General features: G+C 38.8%; 2 protein-coding genes across 31 annotated transcripts in view; one reads left to right on the forward strand and one right to left on the reverse strand.

Annotated features, from left to right (window-relative positions):
- Nucleotides 1-682: 682 nt before the first annotated feature.
- Nucleotides 683-13,837, forward strand: kif9 (kinesin family member 9). The gene is made up of 20 exons (XM_053499149.1): nt 683-786; nt 2,427-2,524; nt 2,644-2,809; nt 2,929-3,035; nt 3,179-3,409; nt 3,537-3,620; nt 5,595-5,687; nt 5,796-5,943; nt 6,768-6,832; nt 6,934-7,011; nt 7,251-7,319; nt 7,680-7,784; nt 8,120-8,175; nt 8,305-8,395; nt 9,153-9,265; nt 10,064-10,192; nt 10,439-10,647; nt 10,763-10,942; nt 12,893-13,005; nt 13,228-13,837. The coding sequence occupies exons 2-20, from the start codon at nt 2,432-2,434 to the stop codon at nt 13,387-13,389; spliced, it is 2,292 nt and encodes a 763-aa protein (XP_053355124.1). The 5' UTR covers nt 683-786; nt 2,427-2,431; the 3' UTR covers nt 13,390-13,837.
- Nucleotides 13,838-14,565: 728 nt separating this feature from the next.
- scrib (scribble planar cell polarity protein) overlaps nt 14,566-27,685 on the reverse strand; it is a 91,496-nt gene continuing 78,376 nt past the window's right edge. For 19 of the 30 annotated variants that reach the window (XM_053511757.1, XM_053511835.1, XM_053510674.1 and 16 more), the window contains 13 exons: nt 27,190-27,300; nt 26,722-26,772; nt 26,377-26,517; nt 25,708-25,870; nt 25,171-25,402; nt 24,103-24,192; nt 23,819-24,001; nt 22,191-22,325; nt 20,649-20,788; nt 20,474-20,511; nt 20,078-20,152; nt 18,422-18,473; nt 14,566-16,745 (listed from right to left, as the gene is read on the reverse strand). In XM_053511757.1, coding sequence (XP_053367732.1) covers nt 16,612-16,745; nt 18,422-18,473; nt 20,078-20,152; nt 20,474-20,511; nt 20,649-20,788; nt 22,191-22,325; nt 23,819-24,001; nt 24,103-24,192; nt 25,171-25,402; nt 25,708-25,870; nt 26,377-26,517; nt 26,722-26,772; nt 27,190-27,300 — 1,545 coding nt within the window. In that variant the 3' untranslated portion in view covers nt 14,566-16,611. Of the gene's footprint in view, nt 16,746-18,279; nt 18,314-18,421; nt 18,474-20,077; nt 20,153-20,473; nt 20,512-20,648; nt 20,789-22,190; nt 22,326-23,818; nt 24,002-24,102; nt 24,193-25,170; nt 25,403-25,707; nt 25,871-26,376; nt 26,518-26,721; nt 26,773-27,189; nt 27,301-27,685 lie in introns of all 30 variants that reach the window. The other 11 variants (XM_053511991.1, XM_053510721.1, XM_053510802.1 and 8 more) reach the window with 8 other exon arrangements.

A 27,685-nucleotide genomic window follows, 5' to 3' on the forward strand; every position in this document is an offset into this window, starting at 1 on the left:
CACACTGAATACAGTAGTATTTGCCGGAGTTAGTGTATGAGCATTTTTGTCACATTTGGCTCCAAAGTATAAGCAAAGCAGATATTTTTACACGTGTTACGTAGAATTGTAAGACGGATGCGACACGCAAGACTGTTTTAACCAGTTAAAACAAAAATCAGGATGACCGAGGTACTCAGGTATTGGCAAAAGTATTTGATCAACCCTGCAATGTCATTGTATCTAAATACATGGACTTCAATATGGAGTGGATCCGCCTTTTTGCAGCAATAACAGTTTTTCTTGGAAGGCTGTCCACGTGATAAAGGAGTGTTCCCGTGAGAAGCCCAGGTCATCCCAAAGGTGCTTGATGAGGTTAAGGTCAAGGTCAGTCAAGTTCCTCCACACTGAACTCATCAAACCTTGTCTTTATAGTCCTTGTTTTGTGCACAGTCATGTTGGAAAAGAATAGGGTCCAAACTGTTGCCACAAAGTTGGAAGCATATCATTGTCCAAGATGCTGAAGCATTAACATAACCCTTCACTGGGGATAAGGGACCTGACTGAAACAATCTTCAATATTTAACAGAATTCAATAATTAACAGGTTTAGCCAAATGCTTTTCTCCAGATAGTGATGTGTAAGGACTTCCGGTATGGGGCGTTCCCTTTTTTTGTCTCCACCCACTGCACTGCTGTCTTGGCAACCGTGTCAACACGCTGCTCTAGCCGGAGTTAGCAGTAATGATAATGAGTGTAACCGAGGAAAATAAGAAACTTCGCCGAAATTACAATATAAATTAGAAAGGTGAGTTTGTCAAGCCTCTGTGTTCGTTAACACGGCTGTTTTGTTATATGTTTCCTACCAGCCGTTAGTAGAAGTGTATAGTTACATCATATCGTAAGTATAGTTTTGAATGGTTAAATATCATTTTTGCAAAAAATATATTTATATTTATAGTTTTTGGTTAGGTTACATTTTCTTAACATACCTGTAGCACTTTGTGACGTTGTTTATCAAAATATAATCCGTTTCGCTTTAACTCTGGTAGCACGTTCTGACATGTGGATTTTAATGTTCCCCGTCAGTGCACAAGTCGACTGGTTAATTAACCATGCAAATAAAATGTACAACAAAACACAAAACGATAAAAACAACCCTTAATACTACACGTTTTGTTGTAGTAGCATGGATTTATGGGCGGGGCGCCAAAGCAGCGCGTGCCGTATTTTTGGATTTTTGGCGCATGCGTGATAGGCGTTTTCAGCAATAACTGAACAATGCTCCACCTGCACTGTTGTACCAGGATTTACTGTATCTTTACATATCTGGAATATATAAGACTATATTAGACTCAGTTTGCAGACTGTTTCGCTCTCTAAATCTACTCAGAACGGTGGAGAGCAGATGGGTCTGGATCACTGACCCCTCTGCCCTCTGGACCTGTCTGACTCATCCTGATGCCCCTCTTATGGTTGGAGAGCCCTATGCATAGAAGCCCCGTGTGGTCTGCTTGGGATGCGTGTGGTGACTGCGGACGTTTTCCACTTGACCATGAAGACGCAGACAGATGTTCTTTGATGGCTTGTGACTGCAGTCGCTCAATAGATCAGGATTTAAATCATTACAGTTTTGTACCCGAGCCTCCAATAATGAACTGGACTCCATATTAATTTAAACAGATCTCCTGTTATATCGAATATCCAGCCTCCTAATACACAGTATGACAGCAAATCAATTCCTGCTATTTGATAGAACCAAAATGGGGATGGGCTCCTCATTGAGTCTGGTTCCTCTCAAGGTTTCTTTCTATTGTCATCTCAGGGAGTTTTTCTTTGCCACCATCAGCCTCAAAATCTGATCATTTTGATTTATACAAATTTCCCTAATTTTCTTTTGATCCAGTAAAGCTGCGTTGCAACAATGTCCATTTTTAACCATCCTAACGACCATTGGGTGGCATGGTGGCTTAGTGGTTAGCACTGTCAGCTTGCACCTCCAGGGTTTAATTTCCACCTCTGGTCTGTGTGCATGTAGTTTCCATGCTCTCCCCATGCTTGGTGGGTTTCCTTTGGATCCTCCGGTTTCCTCGCACAGTCCAAAGACATTATTATTAAGAATAGATTAACTGGTTTTCCCAAATTGCCCTGCGATGAATTGGCACCTCGTTCAGGGTGTATTGATAATGAGGGAATGAATGAGAGAAAGTTAATTGAATTTAGAATAGTCTATATGTGTATAATTTATGATTGACTGGTGACGGATGTGAGTTTTTTGTTTAAGTTATAGAAGTCTTCAGTGTCTTTTTCTTCGTGCCAAACCCACAAGACTTTTATCAGATGCTATAAACCTTACTGTTATGTGCTTGACATAGACAAACTGTTACAGTAACTGTTCTTGCTTATGCTCTGCTTTATGCATGTTTCATTTATATATATTAAATACAGGAATTATGAGCATGCACAATGAGGTTATGGTGTACGTCCGCATCAGGCCCACAACACAATTTGCCCAAGAGCTCATGGAAGTCATGCCCGACAAACAGGTACATAAAGACAAGCAAGGAAGTAGACACTATTACTTTTAGTGTAACTTATATTTCCCATACTACACTGTAACAAAACATCATGACGATTACATGTTTATTAATGTTACGTCTCTTAGACGGTGAATGTACGGCTGAGAAAGAATGGCAGGAAAGGTGTTTTAAATAATCAGATGAGCTCTTGGTCTTTTCGGCTCAATGGCATCATGCACAATGTATCACAAGAAGCCGTCTACGCCCAGGTCGCGCGCAGTGTGGTGCTTGGAGCTCTGGAGGGTTACAATGGTCAGTAAGACTGCTGGATCCTTACAGTCTACTTTATAACTAAGCATTTATGCAGGTATCTAATAGGCCTATCATGTGTCAGCAGTTTGAAACAACCAAGTTTTTCTCCATCGCATTAGGAACGGTTATGTGCTTTGGGCAGACTGGGGCTGGAAAGACCTTCACAATAACGGGCGCCACTGAGAGTTACAAACAACGAGGCATCATCCCTCGTGCCATACAGGAGGTATACAAATATTATATCATGTTAACTACACCAGGAGTTCTCGGTTTTAATCCTGGATATGTAACAAGCTGCAAAGCTACACAAGAAAGAACCAAAACCAACCCCAAAAAATAACAGCTTCTTAAAATGTGTTATGTACGCAGGTGTTTCATGAGATCAGCAACCGTGTAGACCACACCTTCTCTGTGCGCCTGTCCTTTCTGGAGATTTACAACGAGACGTTGGTGGACCTGCTAGCATCTGTAAAAGGCGGACAGAAAAAGCACTGTGGAACCTTAGCCGTGGTGGAAGAGCCAGAAGGTGGGGTTTCAGTAAAGGGCCTGTCCTTACATCCAGTGCACAGAGAAGAAGAGGCACTAAACTTGCTATTTGAGGTGTCTTATTTACGCTCCTCCATTATTACTGCACAATTTTTTTTAAAGATTGTAATGTGTTACAAGTGAAATTTGTGCAAAATGTACTTGTGTACAAATAAATACCGTGTCATCACTGTTTTCCCAGGGAGAGATGAGTAAAATAATAGGGGAAAATGCACTCAATAAGAACTCGTCCCGGTCACATTGCATCTTTACTCTCTACATTGAGGTAAGAACAATTGATCATTTGCACCTGATGCACCTTTATGACGTCTTTCTCCCATGGTCCCGCTCACTTCTGGATAGCAAAAGGAATGTTATTAATCAGATGCGAGTCCCGAACACACATACAAACCCAAGCCCTTTGTCTTTTTAGTAATTGCTAAGTCGTTCTGAATTGCCACTAAACCATCCATGTTGTTCTGTTCATGGCTAACACAACTAACTAACCCGATCCCTCTCTAACCCCTGATCAAGAGCATTACTTGGTGTGTGGAACAAGGGATTGTACTGTCTACATAGCACACTGGCTTTCCATCTTATACTAGTTGGAATTCAACCCTAGAACAGATGATCAGATTTTCTAATTAGAAAGCTTAAAATGTCAGTATTAATTAACACATGATTTTATGCACATTTTAAGCATAAGGCACAGAATATTTGAGAGCATCATCCCATTTGGAACGGAAGGACTGAATGAGCCAAAGTGAATGCTAGCAAACACCACCAAATCCAGGAGAAATCACATGTACACCGTCACATTACGATAAAGGCCAAAACATGGTATTGGTGCTAAAAAGTGTCTCACCTAGGGGTAAAAGTAAATCACATTTTTCATAATACCTAATGCTTCAAATCTCCAGATCCAAGCTTTGTTTTTTTTCTTAGTGTTTGCATTGATATATATATTTCTCACTTACTTACTCATCTTCTATACCGATGTATCCTGTATTCAGAGTCGCGGGGGGCCTGGAGCAAATCCCAGGAGACTTAGGGCCAGAGACGGGGGTACACCCTGGACAGGGTGCCAATCTATTGCAGGGCACACACACTCACTCTTTCACACACTAAGGGCAATTTGGAAACGCCAGTTAGCCTAATCTGCATATCTTTGGACTGTGGGAGGAAACCGGAGTACGCAGAGGAAACCCACCAAGCACGGGGAGAACATGCAAACTCCATGCACACAGAGACGGAAATCGAACCTGGACTTTGGAGCTGCAAGGTGACAGTGCTAACCACTACACCACCGTGCCGGCACATTTTTAAAAACACATTTGCTAAATACAATCTCATGCCCATTTATGTAGTGTCCGTAACTTTTTAAAATTCAAATCTTTTAAGGATCTTAATTGTCATTAAGGTGAAATTTAGCCAATTGGAACGCTATGGACTTTTCGCCTTTTAAGGTTTTACCGAAAAAGTATTTCTCATGCAAAGCAATGAGGTAGCCCTGGAATTTTAATGGTATATGTGATTCCAATAATTATTTGGCAGATTACAAAAAGCAATTTTAAAATATGTTCTGTCCACATAACATAAGGTGTGTGTCTAATATGGAGCATTTAAACAAAACCACTGTTAGGACTTTGAGGAAAAAATCCTTTATTTTGGCACAGAATGCTTTAATTTAAGCTAATTTTTTTTTACAGGTCATATGCATCTACAAAGGTACATCAAGTTTAGTTTTTGACGACATATAAAATCACCTCTACAATACAGCTGGAGTTAGTGACTTTTTGGAAAGCAGAAAATCAGCACCAATATTGTTTTGGCCGTGACAAATCAAACATCTGCAAATGAATATGCTTATTACCTTTCTCATCCATTTTCACACAATTGTTTCTCTTTTGAATAAGTCACAAAGTCCACCACAACATATTGCATATAACAATGATCAGTTGATTATTCTTTAAACTATGTGACAAAGCATCAGGTCATCCCGTAGGTAATCAGGTAATCATCAGATGATCTTTCTGTTAGTGTTTGGCCATTGTGTTTGGTCTGTTGTGACTGACACCGTGGTTGTCACGTGTCAGCGAAAGATCAATGTGCACATACTCTTGCTCTACACTGTACACTGGGGGAGATCTCGTACTGTTTCGTACTGTTATTTAAACATAATGGAACTGTACACGTTCTTTAAACCTGTGTGACATGAATCAGCATTAAGGTTTTGTCTGTATGTCTGGTCGTGTCTCAGTCCCGCTCTCGGACACTGTCAAATGCAACGTATGTCACGTCCAAACTCAACCTGGTGGACCTCGCTGGCTCTGAGAGGCTGAGCAAAACTGGGGTGAGTTCATGCATCACTTTCATTGTTATGAATGACTAATTCGGCAAAACATAAATGCCTTTTCTAGTTCTGACTGACCTCTTGGTGTCTCTCTCTCTCTTTTTTTAGTCGGAGGGTCAGGTACAGAAAGAGGCCCTGTACATTAACAGATCTCTGTCCTTCCTGGAGCAGGCCATCTTGGCCTTGGCTGACAGACGCAGAGAGCACGTGCCCTTCAGACAAAGCAAGCTGACGCACGCTCTTAAAGATTCTCTCGGTCAGTCTGATACACCAAAGCTTAAAATACACATGCTCTAAAGGTGGCCAGATGTTTGTGGACACCTAAACATCAAATTCCAGATGTAGTTTCCTTTTTAACCTTTAAGTGTTCTGGAAGAGCTTTCCGCTAGGTTTTGGAGTTGGATGGGTGTGGGACTTTGCTTCATCCAGGTGTTTTTTTTATTATTATTATTTTTTTTATTATTAATGTTACAGGTCACTCAAGTTCTTCTATTCCAATTTTGACAAACCATGAACCTCGCATTATGCACAGGGACATTCTGTGCAGTGGGTTTGTGGCAACAGTTAGGAATAAAAACTACATTAGTATTGTGGGATCAACAGTATTGTGCAATCACATTAGTTAAGTGCTGCAGGAGTGTGTGAACCGCAATTATCATCTATTCAAAAACAGAACGAAAGCTAATCTTTGAGGATATTTCATTTCTTTCTAAAGCCGTCAAAAGTTATTTCTAATGAGTAATGTAAGGAAAGGATGCTTTGAACATCTAAGCTTCAGTTTTTACGTGTATAGGGGCGTAATTCACCTAATTACTGGTTACTTTAAAATTCTGATTGCTTTAAAACATTTTTTTATTACCCTTATTAAGTACTTTTAAAAGAGAAAAAGTCAGTTAAAAAGGAAATCGTACGGATCATTAGGCTGGATGAATTTGATACTATAATAAAAACCAAACACTCTTTTTGATTCTGTAACAGAATGAATCAGATTTTGATCGTTTACCAGGACTGAGAGCGTGTATTATAGCGTATATGTGTATTATATAATACTGAGGTCATGCTTAACTTGTCTGTGTGCAGGTGGAAATTGTAACACAGTGCTGGTGGCCAACATTTACGGTGAAGAGGGACAGATCGATGAGACGGTAAACAGGTTTCTCTTTACGAAGACAAGGTGAAGACAAGAAAAAGCTGTCATTTTTTCCTTAAACTGGCTTCAGCTGTGTGTATCTTGTGTGTTTTGCAGCTCTCCACTCTCCGCTTTGCTGCCAGGATGAAGTGTGTGTGCACCGAGCCAGCTCTCAACAAGCACATCGACCCTGTGGTAGGACTCCGAATTTGTCCAATGCGTTACAAGGGATTTGTGTGTCACACTCTGGTTAGACTGTAATGCATGAGTTGACATTATTTCAGAAACATGTGAGTAAGAGAAAAGCTGTGGAAGTGGATCTAATATCTAGAGCAGTGTGGAACGGGAATCTTGGATTAAAACAGGTTATAATAAAATGTTAAGCGTGTTCTGAGAATATGTCAACACTGATCACCCGAGTTGTTGTTGTTCAGCTCCAGGTCGAAACACTGCAAAAGGAAATCCAACTTCTGAAGCAGGAGCTTTCCTTTCAGAACACACTGGTTAGTATTCACTTAGTAAAGTGGTTAATGTCAGTGAGGAATAACACTCTCATTACACACTGCGTAGCCAAAAGTATGTGGGCACCTGAGCACACATCTACATACCATGATTAAAAATATAGAATGTAAAAAAACTAATTCGTATTGAGCTTATGAACATAGAACCGACTGATGATGAAATTTGTCTTCATTTGTTAAACACATTTTTATATTTAAAAATAGTTTTATTTAATTTTAATTTGTTACTTTGTTGTATTTGTGCTAATGAATATTACTGACCCTGCAGACTAGCTGTTCCATCTCCTGATTATAACTAGATTATTAATAAGTCTCGATTTGCGCTGTGCTTTTCGTACCAAGGCCAATCGGGCAGCTGAGACATACGAGGACCTGTCAGAAACGCAGGTAGCGCTGATAAGGAGTGAGGTTCACAGATATCTGGCTGGCACTCTGGATGAAATCACGGTACAGTAGAATGGAAACGGGTAAAAGGAATGTTTTAGTTTTGGCACACCTGTTACAAAATACAGGCAAGATGTGTTTAGTGTCTAATGCTGGTTCATACAAAGCTAACGTGCACACCTAAATGCTGGTCTAAATCATTACACACTTTTTGATCTGATTTATAAATTTAGAAAGCATCTAAGCAGAACCAAACAAACATCAGACATGTCTTGGGTAACTGACTACATTTGGGTTAAGGGGAGAAGATGCAAAGAGGGAGAATGGATTACAAATCGGAACACATAATATTATCAACACTGTCTTTTAGGTGACAGTGATTTTCTGAACTCTTTCAGATCGCCAGCATTCGGCAAATCCACGCAGTTTTTGCCCAGTTTAAAAAGGCTTACCAGTAAGTAGGCAACCTTCCTACCTTCTGTCTACATCATAATATCACATATATTGATGAAAAGTGATGGAGTTTTCTTAAAAATGTGATAAGAAATGTGCATATGTGTGTGTGTGTGTGGCTGAGAAACAGAGAACAGGAAAAGCATCTTGAAAAGCAGATAAGTCCGAAGTTAATTGCAGTGGGGAACACTCAGAGCACACGTTTTTCCTCTGCTGATAAAGTAAGCTTTACTTTTTCTTATCACAGTGCTGTTGAAAATAGTTCCGGCTATGAGAGGTGAATCTCAAGTTTATACTGTGCTTATTTATTTATTTATTTATTTATTTTATTTATTTATTATGCTGTCATGTCATGGAAGAGTCTTTAGAACAGAGGGGGTTTTGATTTCTTGGTAATATAAAGTTGCAATCTTGCTGTCTAAGTAGTATGGCTTTTTCCCCAAGTCTGTCTTAAATCAGCACTTTGAGGCATACAAATACATTACTCGTTTTAAATGTTCCTGTCCGTATACAGGTTTCGAAATATAATAACATTTTTACGGTGAGTGAAAGATTATCCATAATGCCCCTTATAGTTAGACTCTTATCGAAGAGCTGAACCGCAACTCAGCTCTTGCGAAGGACCGCAACTCAAGGGGTCGTGATCTTGCATGACGATACACGTCCGCACACTTCTGCACACACTGTCGATGCAAAATTGACATTTTGAGCCGTTAAAGCATCCTCCCCTATAGACCCAATCTTGGCTCATCAAACTGAAAGCAGCCCTACGAGGATGAAGATTCACTTCTGGTGAAGAAATGAAGACAGCGGTGCATGCATGGCTCGCAACATATTTTCATGTGGGAATACGAAAGCATGTTGGCAAGATGGACAAAGTGTATTAAGAAGCATGAGAAGCATTAAGAAGAAAAAAAAAACACTATTCATGGGTTTGGTGTTAGAGTTGTTCATTCCCTTTTTTTTCTTCATGTGCAGGAGCTTATGGAGGAGGTGGGGTATGAAAACAGACTCACTGTGCCTGCATCATCACAGAGACAGTCTGCGTCACCCGGCCGAAGCAAAGCCAAGAAGATCAAAGAGAGCAGCAGGTAATAAGTTCTTACACATTTTTATTTCTCGAAATACAGTATGATTCCCTTTCTTTACAGTCAGTGACCGAGCCCTATCGGAAGCAGTGTTGCAAACTCCTCAGTAAGAAAAGTAGGCATTGGGTGTCCTAAAAGTCACTAAATGATGTCATTGCGTAATTTGCATAATGTCATGACAAAAAGTGAGGAGGTAAAAATACCCTAAATACGTTTTTTTACAAATGAACTATACAAATGAACTTTTTTCTGTCAAATATCCTGCTTTTATACAGTATATACATATATATTAAACATAAATAAAATAAAATTATATATATATATATCTATATATATATATTTTTTTAAAGAAAAGCACTCAAAATAAAAAAAACAAAAGAGCAAAGATATGCAAGTGCTATAACAAGTCTCAGTTAGCTAAACACAGTGCATGTAGCAAGGTTTTTATTATTATTATTATTATTATGTAATAAAATTAAATGAGATAGAATAGAAATAGAATAGAACAAGCTAGTGTTAGAGGCCTGTTTTGCTTTTGTTCATGGATAATTAAAAAAAAAGGAAAGAAATAGATAGAATACAAAAGGAACATATAAGTGACCCAAAAGAGACACTCTGGCGGAGTTAGTTTTTATATATTTCTCTTATAATTCTAATTAGTAAATTCTCTTATTTTACACAGAAACTTTCTTTTAGAAATCTTAAGGGTCATCAGCAGTCATATAAGCATTTCACTTCATATCGTACTGTGTATGTGACGAATCAAATTTGAATCTGATACTGCTCTTTATCCACGGACAGAAAAAACGGTCAAGGTAGCACAGGCCTGAGTGAGGATCTCACCATCATGCAGAGCGAGACGGAGACACTCAATCCTCCTAATGTGTCCGAGAGGAAGGAGTATGCCGACGGTGCTCCGAAGAGATGCGAGTATGAACTCTTTCTGTTCGTTTCTTTACTCATTTACTGTCCAGGTCAAGTGGTGAAACCTGATCCTATCCTGGGAACAAGACACAGGACGATTGTTAAAATTATGATCCTGAATGCATGTTTACTCTTCACGTGTGTCATCATGCTTTTTACCTTCCTGTGTGGTATACCATAGACAGACAGACCGATGCAGATGTACAACAGATTGCTTTTAATCATTAAATTCTTGCTCTGTCCTTTTGCCAGCACTCCTCCATCTAAGATGGAAGCATTTGAGATCTACAAGTCAGAAAAGGGCCATGAAATCGACCAAATCCTGAAAGGAAACAAATCTGTACTGAAAGAACGTCTGGAAAAACAGCACGACCTCACAGGGATCATCAACTCAATTAAACGGGACATTGACCGCATGACCTCTGAACTCCAGCTGTGTAAAGAACAGAGGCAGAATCAGGGTCAGTATCATGTATTGTAACGGTATTAGAACAGTTTACAATATTATGGAAGTTATATACCATATATACTCTATATACTGAGGCAGCTTGTGCTTGTGTGTTGTTTCATCTTCAGGCCAGTTATTAAGTGCAGAAGGGGAGCCTGTACTGGATGAGGCTGAGGTAACTCTACTTCTAAAACTCAGAGAGGCCAAGGATCAGTACAGGCAAAACTATAAAGAGCTGCTCGGCACCAGAGCCGAGGTGCAATACTGCAGACATCTTGTGGACCAGTGCCGCGTGCGCCTGTTCACTGGTAACATTCATTAAAGGGCCTAATATACACTATATTGCCAAAAGTATTCCCTCGCCTGCCTTTACATGCATATAATTTTGTGTAACATCCCATTCTTAATCCATAGGGTATAATATGATGTTTGCAGCTATAACAGCTTCAGCCGGCTCTTCTGGGAAGGATTTCCACAAGGTTTATGGGAATTTTTGACCATTCTTCAGGAAGGGCATTTGTGAGGTCAGACACTGATGTTGTATCAGAAGGCCTGGTTTAAAGTCTCCGCTCTAATTCAGCCCAAAGGTGTTGTCTCAGGTTGAGGTAAGGGCTCTGAGTTTAGTGTGGAAGAACATGACTTCATAGACCTTGCTTTATGTATTGGTGTGCAGTTATGTTGGAACTGGTGTGGGGTTGTTTTTCAGGCAATTCTTAATGCTTCAGTATAGACATTTTTTGACAATTTCATGGTACCAACTTTGTGGGAACAGTTCTGGGGACGGCCCCTTCATGTTCCAACGTGACTGCCTATGATGAGCTTGACTGGCCCGCACCCGAGTTCTGACCTCAACCCCATAGAACACCTTTGGGATGAATTAGAGCAAAGACCTCGTCCAACATCAGTGTCTGACCAAAAGAATGCTCCAAAATTCCCATAAACACACTTCTAAACCTTCCCAGAAGAGTTGAAGCTGGTATAGCTGCAAAGGGGACGGGGCCAGCATCATATTAAAGCCTATGGATTAAGAATTGCATGTTACTTAAGTTCATTTGCATGTGATGCCAGGCGAGCCAATACTTTTGCAGGCCCATAGCCAGGGGGGGTTCGGGTGGTTCGAACGACCCACCTCTCACTGCCAAAGGTCCAGAATTTTTTGTTGTTGTTATTATTATTATTATTATTATTATTGAGACAGATTAAAATTGTTGGGCATTATTTAAAATAACACTTTATTACAAAACAATTTACAAAAAAAACGCGACATGTGACGAGTCTGCGCAGCAACTGACGTTTTTTAAATCTGTGAGGCGGCATCTAGCGGTGTATAATATGGGTCAAAAAGAGCAGGAGAGACGGAAGAGAAAGCAGGCAGCAGCGTCATTATCGCAGAATATTGAACATATGTTGAAAAAGACTGCCAAACAGAGTGAGTCTGTTACTACCTCAAGATCAAATTGCTAACGCTAGTTAAGTGGTAGCTAATCGTCAACCCCACATCACACACAATAGTTCTCTTGTGCCTTTTCTTGAGCAGTCTGAATGGCTATGACAAGTCTGTAACATCTTAAATAAACATTAACAGACAGTAGCCTATCTGATGGATCTGTGAATTTATTATGTTAAATAATGTTAATCCATCAAAAAAAGAAAAGAAAAGAAAGAACGACGAGTTCAATGCATAAACAAACCTGCTTGACCATGCATAGTATTAGGATTTATTTACATTTTATTTTGAATTAATAAATTATTATATTAAATTAGTAGATTTATTAAATTATTCTATTAACCATAGGCGATGCTGTCTGGTGTCTATACGCGGTGTAGACAGCATTCAAATGAAGTTTATCATGAATAATTGTTACATAAAACATAAAATAAAATAAGCACACAAAAAATCATTTTTATTCATCCCACAGTTTTGTAAGTACATAAACTAATCGTCGTTTTCCGTAATATTTGTATATTATTATTATTAGATCATTATTGGTAATATTTTTCAAAAGCATGCACATTATGATACCAGCAGACAAGCTAATCCAGCACATGTCACTAAAATGCAGTATTTAAACCTCAAAATGAAATACAAAATGAATAAATACTCAAATACAAAATACTGAGAAAAAAAAAAAAAAGAACCCCCCCTTGCACTAGGCTGGCTACGGGCCTGTTTTGTCAATATAGTGTACTTCTCTTACATATACTGTATAACCTAATACTTACTACTAAACTCATGCTGCCTTTGTGGTTTGTGTTAGAGTTTGAGAGCTGGTACAATGAGTCCTTTCTGCTACCTGATGAGGTTCTATCCATCTTCAAAGATGGACCTATTGGACCAGGTTTAGTTCCTGTGGATAAAGCTTTGGCTTTGGTTAGTGACACTGCAGGAATAATAAATATTTAGTTGTTGTTTTTTTGTTGTTAACCTGGGCAAATCAATTGTCAGACATTTTCTCACATGTATTCTAATCCATCATAAACCTAACAGCTCTCATATTGAAAAAAAAAAAACTTTACTATTAAAGTACTATTGAGTAAACAGTGCATTGTGAATACACTTCAGCTAAACCTTAAATCATGATGTGTTGTACAGCAGAGAAATGGCCAGGAAAGTACCAAGTTGCAGGCAGACAGTCCCAGCGCCACATCCTTTTACAACGCATACAACAGGACAGTACTGAGGGTGAGAGACACACACACAGAAAACAACTGTACTGCAGTGAGGCAGATTTATCTTCAGAACACCACCATTTAACTGTGCATGGCCCTAAACGAACTGAACACTGATGTGGTGTTGTCTTTGCAGAAAGCACCTCATTTTAGTGTTTCCAGGAGCAACATGCGATCTGACACAAACAAGCTACCATGACATGCAACGGTCACCCAGAGAGGGCTCTGACATCACCACTACATAGTGCCTTGCCCAAACAACCGGTGTTTACTTCCACGCCTTAAGATTAAGATTTGATTATTTACGACATGAACTTCACAGCACAGTGAAATGATTTTGTTTGCATATCTCAGTTATGAAGATGGGGTCAGAGTGCAGGGTCAACAAGGACACAGCCAAGAGCCTTAAGCGTAGGGCGGAGGTTTCGAACTGTATTAAATGGAGACATTAATATATAATCTCAGATTTGAGATGGTGCTGAACTTTAAAGGAAGACTGGAGGTTATGACTCAATAAAAGCAATGCAAAATTATGAGAACTGGTTTTTACTTGTATTGGTTGTATTTTAACTCCTTGTGAAAGGGAGGGATTAAAAGTTTGTTAATTCAACAGATTTTCAAAAGTCCTTTGTTGTAACCACATAATTTTATCCAAATGATAAAACTCTATGATATGCACGATGTATTCAGAGGCAGTTTCAGTATTTCTCTAGTGCTACATCCTTGTTAGTAGTGTTTATCCTCATTTTAATTTCCAAATTCTTTTTTCTGGGTAAAGAATCTTGGGGGAGGTGGGGGAATCAACATGCAAAAGTAAGCAAGGGTGATTTAGATTTTTAAGATGCTAAAAAAAACTGATTGATGAATAATTTTCTATATAAAAAGGCTTTGCCAGTAGTGCTGGCAAATATTGATATTAGATAAATATTCACTCCAGCCTTTTGCATATATATAACCTATTAGGCTTTATTCCTCATTTTAAACGCATCAATAAGGTGACTATTGTCTTGGACACAACCTTTGTAAATGCAGGTTGTTTGATTATGTAATGCTGCACCCAAAAACAAACAAAAAAAACCATTCAAATCTCAATCATGATACAGAACAATGCAAATTTTTTTTATCATAAAAGACTGCAATTTATGGTGGGTAATGGATGCCTAGGTAGGAATTTATGTAGAGCTCGTCAATGATTTAAGTATTTGATTTTGCAGTTTAAAACTCCTTAAAAAGTATTTAGCGACACAGACACATCAGCTTGTTAAATGAAAAGTAAACTTTATTATTCCTGAACCACAAAATAGACTTCTTTGGTTGTACAAATTCACTAGTTACAGACCTGAATGAGCTCTAACCCTCAGATTCAGCCCCTGCATCACCTATGTAGCAAAAAAGCCCCCCCACCCCCCCATCCCAAAGAAATCAAGAACAAGAGAGATTAAAACAACGGTCCGGCTGCAAAAATGTAGTGAATCCCATTCATTAATAGCGTGAAAATGTGATTTCTTTCTTTACAAAAATACAATAAATCATCGATTATCCATTTCCCAAGTGTTGTCATTCAAAACTGAATTTCAGTTAGCAAGATGAAAAACTATGATTAGTAAAAGATAAAGACGTTGTCTGGCATGAGAGTGACCACAGTGTTGATGGCAGCTGGTTTGAGAATGATGATTTATAGACAGGGATGAGAAACGTCCTTTTCCTGACCCAGGACTGAGTAAAAACAACAACAACAACAAAAAGAAAAACATCAAAATAATGCTTTAAGCCAATATACATGCAGTGAACACCAGTTTATCCTGGGTCTGGATCCCACTGTCACTGCACACACTGGCTCAGTTTTATCTTGGAGTTCTGCTTCTCACAGCATTTTTTATTTTATTTTTTTACATTATTCACACAAGCCTAAGCATTTCAGTGGCTTTAGATTTTAAACTAATTGGAAAGGAGATTTGGAGTAGCCACTCCAGAGACAAAGTTTATTAACATGATTCATTCACATGGAAAAAAAGAAAGAAAAAAAAAAGTAACAGCGGGATGCTATAGTTCATCCCCTAACCCCAGTGTTACATAAATAGAAAGAATGGTACCATATTTTCTAAAATGGACAGCTGGACCTTCTCTTCAGACTGCTCCTTTAAAGTTCACGTTCTGAGAGTTTGTTGAAGTGAGCATTTATCACACACTAATGGTAATGGGAATGTTCCAGCAAACAGCAACATGGTCCAGGAAGCAGACGAAAAAAAAAAAAGAAAAAAAAAAGGAGGATGATATTCTGGTTTGTAACCAATGCACTTGGACAGAAAAAGTTTGAATCATTCTGTAATTTTCTATCTTTCATTTTCTAGTCCTGGCCCAGGAAGACTAGAGAGATGTTTATTTTAGGTTAAGCTGCGCTCAGATAAACCCTCAGAACACAAGACCAACAACAAGACCATATGTTAATTGGCCACAATGATCCGAATCCAAAATATTGGATAAAAAAAAAAAAAAAAAAAAAAAAAACAGCGGCTGATTTTGGTACTAGATATGGTTATGATAAAGCTGATGTAGAGCTATAGAGCACTGATAAATCAATACATCCAAAAACCAGCAAATATATACTGATTGGTGGAATATTCCCAACTATAATGCATCATTTAAAAAGCGAATAAAAGCCTCAGTGGCGACTACGGAAATAAATTAAGTGTAAAATGTTTTGTCCCCCCCCTTCCTGTATGGGCAGTGAAGTTATCAGAATGATCGCTTGCTTTTCAAAACAGCTGATCTCCTAGGATATGTGAACATTAACACATCTACCTTAAAAAAAAAAAGTCAAGCAGTTGTTTTTTTTTTTTTTTTTAAACAAATGAATATCAGAGGTTTAAAACTAAAGTATTAAAAAGCACCCAAATCAACATAATCTAAAAATAATTTAGCTCATTAAAAGCAAACTGTAGGAAAGAAGACAAAAAAATAAAATAAAAATAAAAACAGGAGTGGAGTTTGAGTTTGCATGGTATGATGGCCCCTCCTTAACCGTCCACTACAGAGGAAGAGGAGAAGCCTTCCACATCTGTGCTAAATGTTAGCTAAAAAGGCATGACTGTTGTGCAAGAGACAAGAAGCTGTAGTGTTTCTTTAAAAAAAACTAAAAAAAAAAAAAACTGACTGAAGCTAGAGTGGTTGAAAGTCTTTCACACATTTCTTTGTGAATCTACATTTTAGTTTTGTCTATACCTTGTAGTATCACTAGCTAATGTGCACTATCTTTACAGTCTGTGTGTGTGTCTGTGTGTGTGTGTGCACGCGCGAGTAATAGAAATTATGTGGGGACAGCTGTCTCTAGACTGCGTCGGCCCTGTCGGAGTTTCCGCTTGTTGCTGTACAGAGCCATCTCCTCCAGAGCGGACGTGGCGGCCACAGCAGCTACAGGAATCTCAGCTTCTACACAGGACACTAGAAAGACACACACACAAACTTTTCAGTACAAGTTCATTAACAAGATCTGACTGTTTAAAAAGAGTTTGTGTTTTGGCGGTTCTGCCCCGTCCACCTCTTCCACACTGAGGAAAATCTGCACCCTGAGCCCAGTGAGAAGGTAAAGACATGACCAACAGCATATACTAGAAAATACCTCTTAGGAGCAAAAGCAAAGCTGAACGTTACAGTCCTCAGATTATCACAATGAGAAAGAGGAAGATAATCATCGAAGTGAGCAAAAAAAAAAAAAAAAAAAAAAAAAACTTTCATTATGGTACGAAGATCCAACCCTGGTCCTAGAGAATCTGCATGTCCTGCATATTTTAGGGTTCAATTAATAGTCCTTCCTGAGATAAAGTGTGTGTGTTAAAGCAGGACAATCACTAGGACTTTGCAGGTGGGTTTATTACAGGACAAAGGTTGGAAACTTGTGCCAGATCTAAGAGCTTATAATCCCATAAACCAGCACTGTGCAGACACAAACTGTCCCAAAGCCCCAACTCCAGAAGCAACTCAAACTGGTGTGGTTATGAAATTAGTCTCACACATTCATTAACATCCAATAAAAAACACAAGTGGTGTGCGGAAGGTGGTTAGACTTTTTACATGCTGTCGAGCCTTTTAGTTTTTGATCACCTCGCCTTCATTTAACAAACGATAAATAAAGCCAAGGTGATCAGAAACTGGGCTTTTGTTGTTTTCGTACTGCCGCCCTACCCAAATCGCAGGAACCATCTGTGATCTTGTCTCTGTTAATAAACCTCAAAGGGTGAAATGAACTTAACATAAGCAAGATTTTGGAAGGTTTATGAAGGTTTGGAAGATTTATATGACAAAATAATATAATGCTTTTTTTTTAGCATATTGGTTTAAAAAAGTTTGTATAATGGCCAGTTTAAAACTTTTAGAATTACCTTCTGATTAATTCAGATTAATAAAAGACCTTCTACCCTAATAATGCAAAGCATATTTTAAAACAATGCAGATTTAAACCCTGGTTAAAATAGTTTTTTTTTTTTTTTCATGCTTGATCTGGATGCTAATAATAATTATAATTATAATAATAATAAATTAAAACATTTCAGTGCAAAAAAAGAAGAAGAGATTTTTAAAAAAATGTATTGATGCATTTATCTGTATAAATAAATCCCCCAATTCTTTTGTTTATTTATTGATTTTTCCCAGATTTTCTCCCATACATTTTTTCCATGTCTATTTCTCGGGTGGGCGAGGATTTTCACGTGTTCCCTTTCGAGCACTATTTCAGAAAAAATTTAAATAATCCAGTATAGGTAATTGTGCTACAGTAGGCTTAATTAATAGAAAAGATCTTTACGGTTTCCATACATTATAAGAAGTTAATTTGATTTTAAGGTCATTCATAATTGGAGAAAAGTATCGGCACTTAAGCAGGCTTTCAGCAGCAAACAGTTCCTGAAAACACATAGAAAACAAACATACACACTCTCTCTCACGTATATATACACACACAAACATACAGAACTCCTACCAAATTCTGATGATTGCTTATCCTAGGAAACTTCCTGTGTCAAGGGGACAACAATTGTCAGCAAAGTAAAGTCCAGAGTGTACAGTCAAACTCTTACACCTATAGCAGCACTTCTACTGATTAATCTCACACATTGGCTTACCTGGGCTGGTAGAGGCATCATTGTTGAATCGAACATCTGTGGCATCCGGAGACTGCAAGACAAGAGTAAGTGTAAGAGAGTAAAGACTATAAAGACTGAAGGGGCTTTGCAACTTGAAGTCAATGCCAACACCACTGCAGGAAACAAAGCCATCGACAGGGACTGCAGCCGAGGAACAAAAAACTGTGGTTTATAAACCAGCTGAAGTAGTCAGGCACAACTTTACACAAGTGCTGGTTTAGAGCCACACAAATGCCCATAGTCTGGAATAGTCAGGGAACCATCAGAGAGCGAGGACATAATAGGTCACTGATAAAAGCACTAAAAAAATAGAAGCAACGTTAAAAATAAAAAAAAGATATTCTTGCTTGATAGGTAATAGAAATCACACACCAAACACCAAAAAATACCAGCATGCTACTGTACACAGTCCTTCACCCTTAAACTGCATGTACTGTGAGGTCTGAGTTACCTGACCAAATACTACACCAAGCTCTAGTCCACATCCCCGTTTCAACAACTCGTGGCCTTTTTTATTTTTTTTAAGATGAAGACAGAAAGCCAGCTAAATCCTCACATTACGTTAAAAAATAAACTGTACACATTTTCTGTGATCAGGGTGAAGGCATTGCTTTATATTAAAACTCCATGGATAAACAGCACTTAACACACAGCGAGGTCATCTCACACTCAAAAGGCCACCAAACAGCATATCAGATTTTACCAAAAAACTATCTTTTTTTTTTATTATTACCATTATGTATTGGATTTGAAATATTTTATTTATTTATTGTATAACAAAAACTGTCTGCAGATAAACATTTATCTTTAGATCTTTTATCACAGATTATTAAGTATTTGTATAAATTAAATCTTGAAGGATTTATAACATCATTAAAAAATAAAGGCCAGTTTTTTAAAGAAATTCACCAGAGATCAAATTTGGTGGTCTTTGGTGTGGAATAACAGTAAGGGATATTAGGGAGGGGGGAAAAAAAACCAAAAACAACAACAACCAACACATGACCCAAATCCACATGACCAGTATATTCACAGAACACCACCAACACTAAATAAGGTAACATTCCCTAGTTCCCAACTCCCCATGTTCCCTCACAAGCCCGGTTTTATCGGCCTCGTCAGTCTTCCACTCAAAGCTGATAAGTCCACCAACCTAATTATGATCAGATTTCCCATGCAGAGAGATAATAAAATATAATTCTTGGTCCCAAGAAGCTATTTGGCAACATGTTCCAAATCTGGTTCATGACCTTCAGTAAGAGAGTGCCAGTTGCTGAGGGTGAGTGGGAAAGAAAAAGATCGGTGTTAAAGTCCTTGATGCCTTCCTGACTTGATCCCAAGCTTTGAAGCACCATAAAGCCAAGTGGATCAGTTTTCAGGCTGTCCAACCATCTCTCTGGTTGGAGCGTACAGCAACGCTCGGGTTGCTGTTCGGGAAATAGTCAATACCAGCAGTAAATGGTGACCATCAACATAGTTTATGCAGAGTAGCTGTGGAGGCCCAGTTACCAAAGGTTTTGCTATCTAACAACATGACCAGGAGGGAGAGAGAGGTAACAGGGAAAGCTAGGCAGATAACTAACTTGAGAGGTTAAGGAGTGTCAGGTTCCTGGGAACTTGGCATGCAGGCAATACCTGAATGTCGTATACGGGTTTAGAAGAAGGAATGGCAGCGAATTGTCGGTAGTCAAACTTCTTTTCTGACAGGGACTAAGGATAGCAAATAAACGGGGGGGTAGATATAAGGGGTAGAAGGGAGGGTGGAGGTGGAGAAATAAAGACATAGCAGGAGTGAGATGAAAATACAGAGGGATGTGGAGAGAACAGAGACAAAGGAGAATAGAGGAAGCAGTTTATGTAAATACCACGTTGCTTGCTTTGGAGAATGAATGGAAAAGTAATGGAGTGTTTTATATTAAATTCTAACTACAGCAATTTTGTTGTAATGTAACATTAACAATTAAATAAATTTAGGCAACTGTTTTCCCATCAACGCCTACAAAACTAAAATCAGTGAAAAGGATCACATACCAGTCGACCTGGTGACGTCACAGCGCGAGGACTGAAATCTGTTTTGGGGAAAAGAAAAGGAAAAAAAAAAAGATAAATAAGTATTGGGTTCATTACGGGTTCAAGTTAGGATTTCGAAAGTTGGCGTGCACCAACATGACTCCTCCTTGCCAGTGAATACAACTGGACCTCTCACCTTCCATAGGAGTGGGTGAAGGCGTGGGAGCAGGAGACGGCGATTCAGCTAACTGATCCAGAGTGCCTCGCTTTCTCCCATCCTTGGACTTAGCAATGACCATCTGAGCCTTGAGAGCATCCTGCTCTAAAGACTTCATCCTAAAGGAACAGAACAGGATTAATAATAATAATAATAATAATAATAATGATAATAAATAATAAATACAATTTACACACAGTGATGGGTGTGGTTAGAGTAAAACGATGAAAAACAGGTCAGATTTAGGGCTGTGTCTGGTTATGAAAACATGCATCCAAGATGCTTTCGAATTGCTGTTAAACACAATTTTAAATGCCTTGTTCATCTAGCAGAAAGCACAACAAGCCAACATGTAGTCTTTCTGATTACAATTTCCATTTATTAAAACATGACATACTGTGATTTTTGACTATTTATAGTAATTTTATTAATGTCATTTCCAAGAGACAATTTCTTACATTTTAGCATCTATAAATGGACATTTCCTTAACAGTCTGTCTTTTCACTACTTCTTTATATTAATGAGACTAAAACTAAGCTTGTCATTGAAATGAGAAACCAAAAAGTATAAACGTGAAACTCTTTCACTAAACATTTTCTTTGCTTTATTATTAGTGATAAACTACATGGCATGTCTATGTAAATAAGTTGTTACTACAGGAATAATAATAATAATAAAATCTGAATGTGTGTATTAATTTTACAGCTTAAGGGACCCGCTGTGTTTTTGTAGAAAATAAATCCACACCATTCGATTTGTGAATTCAGTAAGTTTGGTATTTCTGTTTTCTGCTATGTGTCTCATGCTGAGACAGAAGGAACTATGAGCACAGGCCTTTTGGGAAAATAAAACCTACAACCAGGCCATGGGACAAAATATTGAACAGGGTTGCACATCTCATGTCAACTGCAATGTTATAACTTTTATAACATGTTTGGACACCGACACACATCCTGGACAGTTTACTCACACTCGGGGAACGTTGTATTACGTTTCGCAATATAATTACTGATCTACTGTACAGCCCTAAGAAGAAGTGTGAGAGATGTGTAGCTTCATACATGGAAATAAAAAAAGAAAAGCAGTTGACTGTGGCTACTTTGCTTAATTTTAAACTATAAATGTAACATACTTCATCACTGGACATACTGTATGATTAGCTCAAGCTAAGCTTATAGTTACAGACAAAACAAAAAAACACAACATACACACAAAATAAAAAAACAAACAGCAAAAACAAACAAGCAAAAAAATGCAGTTTGCAAAAAGGGATGAGGAAGTGTAGGGATAATAGTGTAACAGGTGAATGTGTGTATGCGCATAGCGAGGAGTGTCTTCCAGCACACAACATTCACTCAATTAAAAATTCCAGTAGCAGCATTGTTAAAATTACTTTAGAAACTTCACAGAACCACTACGTACATCACTACCCTCACACACTACAAGCCAGCAAGCACCAAAACAGTTCACAAGCACCAGAGCTCAGCCCCCACAGTAGTGTGTGGGTGGGCAGGGCAGACCTGGGCTCAGAGGAAGATGAGCAGGTGGAGGGAGGAGCTGGAGCACTGTCTAACGACGCCCTCACACGCGACTGGTACAGCCTCTTGGCCAGGTCTTGCTCATACAGTCTAACGTCTTCCTCTAGACCATAAGGCCTTGGGAACAGCCAACCAGAGAGAGAGAGAGAGAGAGAGAGAGAGAGGAAAGCAGGAGCAACATTCAGGAAAAATGCACAGAGAGAAAAAGGGAAAGAGAAGAAGAGGGTACAGATGGAGGGTAAAATACTATGACATACAGTAAGAATCAAAAGGATAAGTTATCACAGGTACTACAATGCCAAGGCTGCCAAAGACACATCTATATAAAGGTGTCCCCTTAATATTTAATCTTAATTCCTAAAGTATACCTTAAGCTTGTCATTTTCACTAACCACTCATCATAATTTATTTAGATATTTAGTTTACAGTCATTAATGTTGTTACCTTACGGGGGAAATATCAAATATATTTATCTGCAAATGCAATAACCAGTTTAATGCCTTACAAATGTTTCTATTAAATGCCCTTTCTTCAATTAAATGTGTTGTGTCTTCAACAGGCATGTGTTAGCACTAATAAGGCTTATAACCATACTGTAATATAAATATCAAGCCATGGCCATTGAGACAACAGTGAAATTCCACTATGAAATTGATAAAAAAAATTAAGGTTATGCTATGAAATTGTACTATGATCATGTACAGAAATCTGCCATGGAAGCTTACAATACACTTGAGGATTCCCTAGTTCCCTAGCCATTTTTGTGCAGACGTGGACACCGTAGCTTCAGAAAGTTAAAGTCCTGCCATTTGTCTCATGAATTAACTAAACCAGCTGATTATAATGAGCACAACTGTTTAGCCAGACAGACGAGAACTAAATAGTGACATCACCTGTTTTGTGCACAGGGAGAGAACTGGAATACATGCCATCTGTTGTCTTAATACTTATGGCCACCATTGTACAATTAATTTTCTAAATTCATTTTTTTAAAGATATCTCAATCTGTTTATCCAAAAGTTGACAGAAGTCGAATAAGGCTATTATTAAAAAAAAAAAAAGAAGCTGATATCATCACTCATTCAATCTCTATACTCTACATCCTTTTCAGGGTGCCTGAAGCCCTGGAGGCCTCTGGGTATGAGACGGGGTACACCCTGGACAGTGTCCAAATCCATCACATGGCATACAAGCACACACACAATCTAATGTCCTATCCAATGAAAACTGTCAAAGACGCATCATTTGAGCCTTCTGGTTTCCATGGCTTCAGATGCTTGTATCTCATCTGTACTTGCAACCATCATCAAAAGATCTCTCTTTATAATATTTACACTTAAATACATCACACAGCTGTTACATGTGGTATTTAGTCTGATAATGAGAGAACCGTGTGTCTTTGGAAACCCTGAGCATGGACAAATAGAATGAGGAAGACAACAAAAGAGAAAGGAAGGCAAGGTATACGATAAGAAAGGAGAACCAGAGGAAACGCAGCTCCAGCCACGGGTTAAGTCGTGAATGCTTTTATATGCCGAGAATGGGATATGGGAGGGAAACGTCTTTGCCATCACTGAGCTTTATATGCGGTATGGTGCTTGCTGCTGTACCTGGCTGCCCTCCACATGGCTCTCTTCTCTGCCTCTAGGGCCCGTTTCTCCGCAGGGGAAAGTTCCTTATCTGAGGCCACACTGAGCTCCGGGCTCTGCATACGAATCCTGTCCTGGTGCCGGCGCTCAGCCTTGGCAGTACGGATGGGAGCTGCGGACTCGCCGGGGTACACAGGGATCAGACTGCACACACATGTAATAAATAGTTAAAAAAAAAAAAAAAGATTTTTAAGGTACATACAAAACCATAAAATGACAAAAACGCAATTTTTTTTTTTAGTTACCCAGTCATGGAGTTGGGTCTCTGCTCCAGTCTGAAGCTATCTTCCATTGAGTTGCGCTGGGAATCACCCCTACCATCTACAGAGGAAGTCCTACAAAACACACCAAAGGAAACGATTCTAGTAAAAATGCTACAGTTGCTATAAAATTTTATCTTTAATATTAAAAATGAAAATCCATCGAGACCAATATACAGCTCTGAAAAAAAAAAAAAAAGAAACCACTGCAAAATAATCAGTTTATGTATTTTTTTTTTTTTACAGGTACATGTATTAGTGAGATGAACAGTTTTGTTTCTTTTTTTTATGAACACCTGACAATATCTCTCCTAAATTTAAAATACAACTATTGTTATACAGAGCTTTATAACAAGCTATATTTTAAGCTATAGCTTTATTTAAAGGCAAGGACGTCACAACATATCAAAAATAATACATAAGATCATGCAGTATTTGCAGAGCTTTAATAACACAAATAAAACAAAATGTAAATAATGTGTAAACAAAATGTGTTAATGTTGTTGGTCTTTGGCTAAATAACATTAAGAAATCAGTATTTGGTGGAATAACACCGATTTGCAATTACAGCTTTGATGCGTTTTGACATGCTCTCCATTAGATTTTACATTGCTGTTGGGTAACTTTTTACCACTCTTTTTTTGCAAAAAAAAACAAAAAACTAACTAACAGCTCAGCTTTGCTTAATGGTTTGTGACCATCCTTCATTCCTCTCGTTTTTCTGGAGTAAATTGCAGTGGTCTCTTTTTTTTTTTTTTCAGAGCTGTTTGCTGTTATGTGACTTTCCTGTGCAAGTTTCCCGATAATGGTAAATCACATTCAAAGCTGTGTCAGAAAATTTGTACACCCCAGCCCAGATCCAACAATTATGAACAAGCCGAGTAAGAGGTCTACACTACATAGTGATTGGCAGGAGTCACAGCTAGCAAAAGCATACTGGTGTAAACACAGCTCACAGGGTTAAATGTGTGAAAGTAGTCCGGTAGCAGATGGTCATTGCGATCTATTAAATACACTATGATACATAAAAAGGCAGAGGAAGAAGTGACCTACCCTGAGCTGCCACAGTAGCTGGGAGGCGTGGCACTGTAGTTTGGAGGTGTTGAGCATTGCCTGGGAGGAGTAGGAGAGTGGCCGCTCAGAGACTCAACCTTGTACTCTACGCCATCCAGAATAACCTTGCCCTGGGCCTTCACCTGTGCCAACTGCTTCGGCAAATCTTCCTCATCATCATCCTCATCCTCATCCAGCAGATACTCCCGTGCTCGCTGCTCAATTCTCTTGGCTGTGGAATTAAAAAGGGATATATGTCTATAAATCAAATTTAAACATACGGTTGGACATTATAGGCTTAAGTACTTGATAAAAAAACAAAACTTGTTTTATTTCAATCTATAGTCCTGCCTTGGATCTTATTTACATATCAGCAAGTCAAATTTTGACTAAACACAGACAACTCCTAGCTGTTAAGAACGCACCACGCCATCTTCACAAAAACAGATAAATCTTCTCAGTCACCATTCTATACGTAAACCTCTGGTGTACTGAAATAAAAAGAATTAAAAATCTGAATCTAAGACAAATACTAACCTTCTTCTTCCTTCATTTTTTTCAGGTCGTCCTCTCCTACAAGAGAAACGCGAGGTTTGGGTTTGTTGTCTGGTATCTGCTGCTTCACATCGATCTCAAAGTACTTCTGTCTGTCTCTGAAAGACCGCTGCTCCGGGGTACCTCTCCCGACAGATGTGGGGGGCTGTGAGGAATAAAGAATAAATTCTAAAGCACAGAATATCAAATGGTCACAGCAAAAAACATTTTTCAGAACTTTGTGGGAAATTAATAAACATCTCATAAAAATTAACAGATTGAGAACCACCACTTCAGGTCTCATGCTATAGAGCATGATTGACACATTGAAAAAGAATACGGTGAAGGTTTTAGTTCCAAAAGCGCAGCTTTATGCTTTTTTTAATTGGCAAGTCATGAGCGAATGAAATGGAAAGTGCTTAGGTCTTGATGTGGTTTCCACCCACATGCATGCCACCAAACCAGTAGCTGTTTTTTTTTTTTTTTTTGCATTAACCTACAAAATCCTCAATCAAGAGCCCACCAATTAGGAAAGGTCTTAGTCCTTGGTCACTTGTCTGAGGCGATAAACATCTGCCCCACCACCACAGAAGTAAAAAAAGAGCTTGTCATTCAGTAAAGCTGTAAGTGAGAGGGCACAAGCAGAGCACTGATCCCCGTCAAGTCGTATACCTGTGACTCCAGGGAGGGGCGGGACAGACGTGGCACAGCTGCCATGTTCCTGTACTCACGGCGATCAGATAAGAGGGAGGGGCGAGGGCTGAGGCCCGCTCCTTCACCCTCATCTATAAACACTTCATTACACTCCTCTGGCTGAAAGAGCCATTAGAGGCACACCATCAATACCACAGTTGGACACGCTCTCTTCGCTTAACAGTTTAAGTGCATTGCACTGAACAGAACAACGCGAATAAAACATTCAACAATTATTTACCACAATATGGGGTTCAATAGCACAGGATGGGAAACAGTATTTAAATTTTTTTTTTTTTTAAAGAGAAGGAGACAGAGACTTACCTCTGACAGTTTTTGCTTTGGGTGAAAGTTGTTCCTCTGACCATAGAGATCCTAACAAAAAGATAGAATGGGACAGGAAAGTGCAACAGGTAAGAACGCTGAAACAAATCACCACAAACGAAATACAAGACAAAAAAATCAAACAAAAAAAACTGGTGGACAACAAAGTTAGTACATTGAAATTATTCATAGTGCTATACTTGGATGAGTTTTTCTACCAACACTGCACACTGTGAGATACAACAACAGACCAGCGATGACACTAATGGAGAAATGGACAGTAGTGTTGCGTGCAGAAGAGCCCATGTACACTCCATCCAATATGAATGTAAATGACTCATGCAAATATGGTAACCAAGAACAGACGAGCCTTTGAAGAACGAGCTCCAATGACGAGGCTTTGTGGGCAGTAACTGGATGTCACAACAACCAGGACATGCTCAGGACGGCGAGGAGCTTCGACCCTACCTGTGAGGGCTCCAGCACAGCCATGGAGTGGGGCACAGCAGCAAACGCCTTATATGCCTGCTTGACATTGATGGGAAATTCGTTGAAAGTATCTGGGGATGGGGCCCGAGGCTGCACGGAGGGTTAAAATGCCAAGGAGTGGAGAACAGAAGAGGTCAAAGTACCGAGCAGAACAAGATGGGACAGAGAAAGAAAGAAAGAGAGAGGGAAGCTATAAGGTGCAGCTAAAAAGCATGTTATGTGGCAAGTGAGATGGAAGTAAATTGAGACAACAAGAGAGGACTGTGAAAAAAGCTGACTGCATAATAGATGGAGCAGTACTTAAATGTATAGACCACTCTGAGACCCAGAGTGCAAGCTAACCGGATATGTATTAAATACAGCACAAATAGGCATGTTTTTACTATATGGTTATAAAAATGGTTGTAAAATTCCTTTTGGTTCATTAGTCCTCGCCTTTACTCAAATGTGAGCGATTAAAATGATGTGTAAAGTT

Source organism: Clarias gariepinus, chromosome 1 (assembly GCF_024256425.1).
Source record: "Clarias gariepinus isolate MV-2021 ecotype Netherlands chromosome 1, CGAR_prim_01v2, whole genome shotgun sequence".
NCBI classification, from domain to species: Eukaryota; Metazoa; Chordata; class Actinopteri; order Siluriformes; family Clariidae; genus Clarias; species Clarias gariepinus.

Bases quoted from the DNA above. Each gene is read 5' to 3' on its own strand.
- kif9 (XM_053499149.1), top strand. From the start codon at position 2,432: ATGAGCATGCACAATGAGGTTATGGTGTACGTCCGCATCAGGCCCACA. The intron at 2,525-2,643 runs GTACATAAAGAC...TACGTCTCTTAG, and splicing joins AAGTCATGCCCGACAAACAG to ACGGTGAATGTACGGCTGAG. The intron at 3,410-3,536 runs GTGTCTTATTTA...CTGTTTTCCCAG, and splicing joins CACTAAACTTGCTATTTGAG to GGAGAGATGAGTAAAATAAT.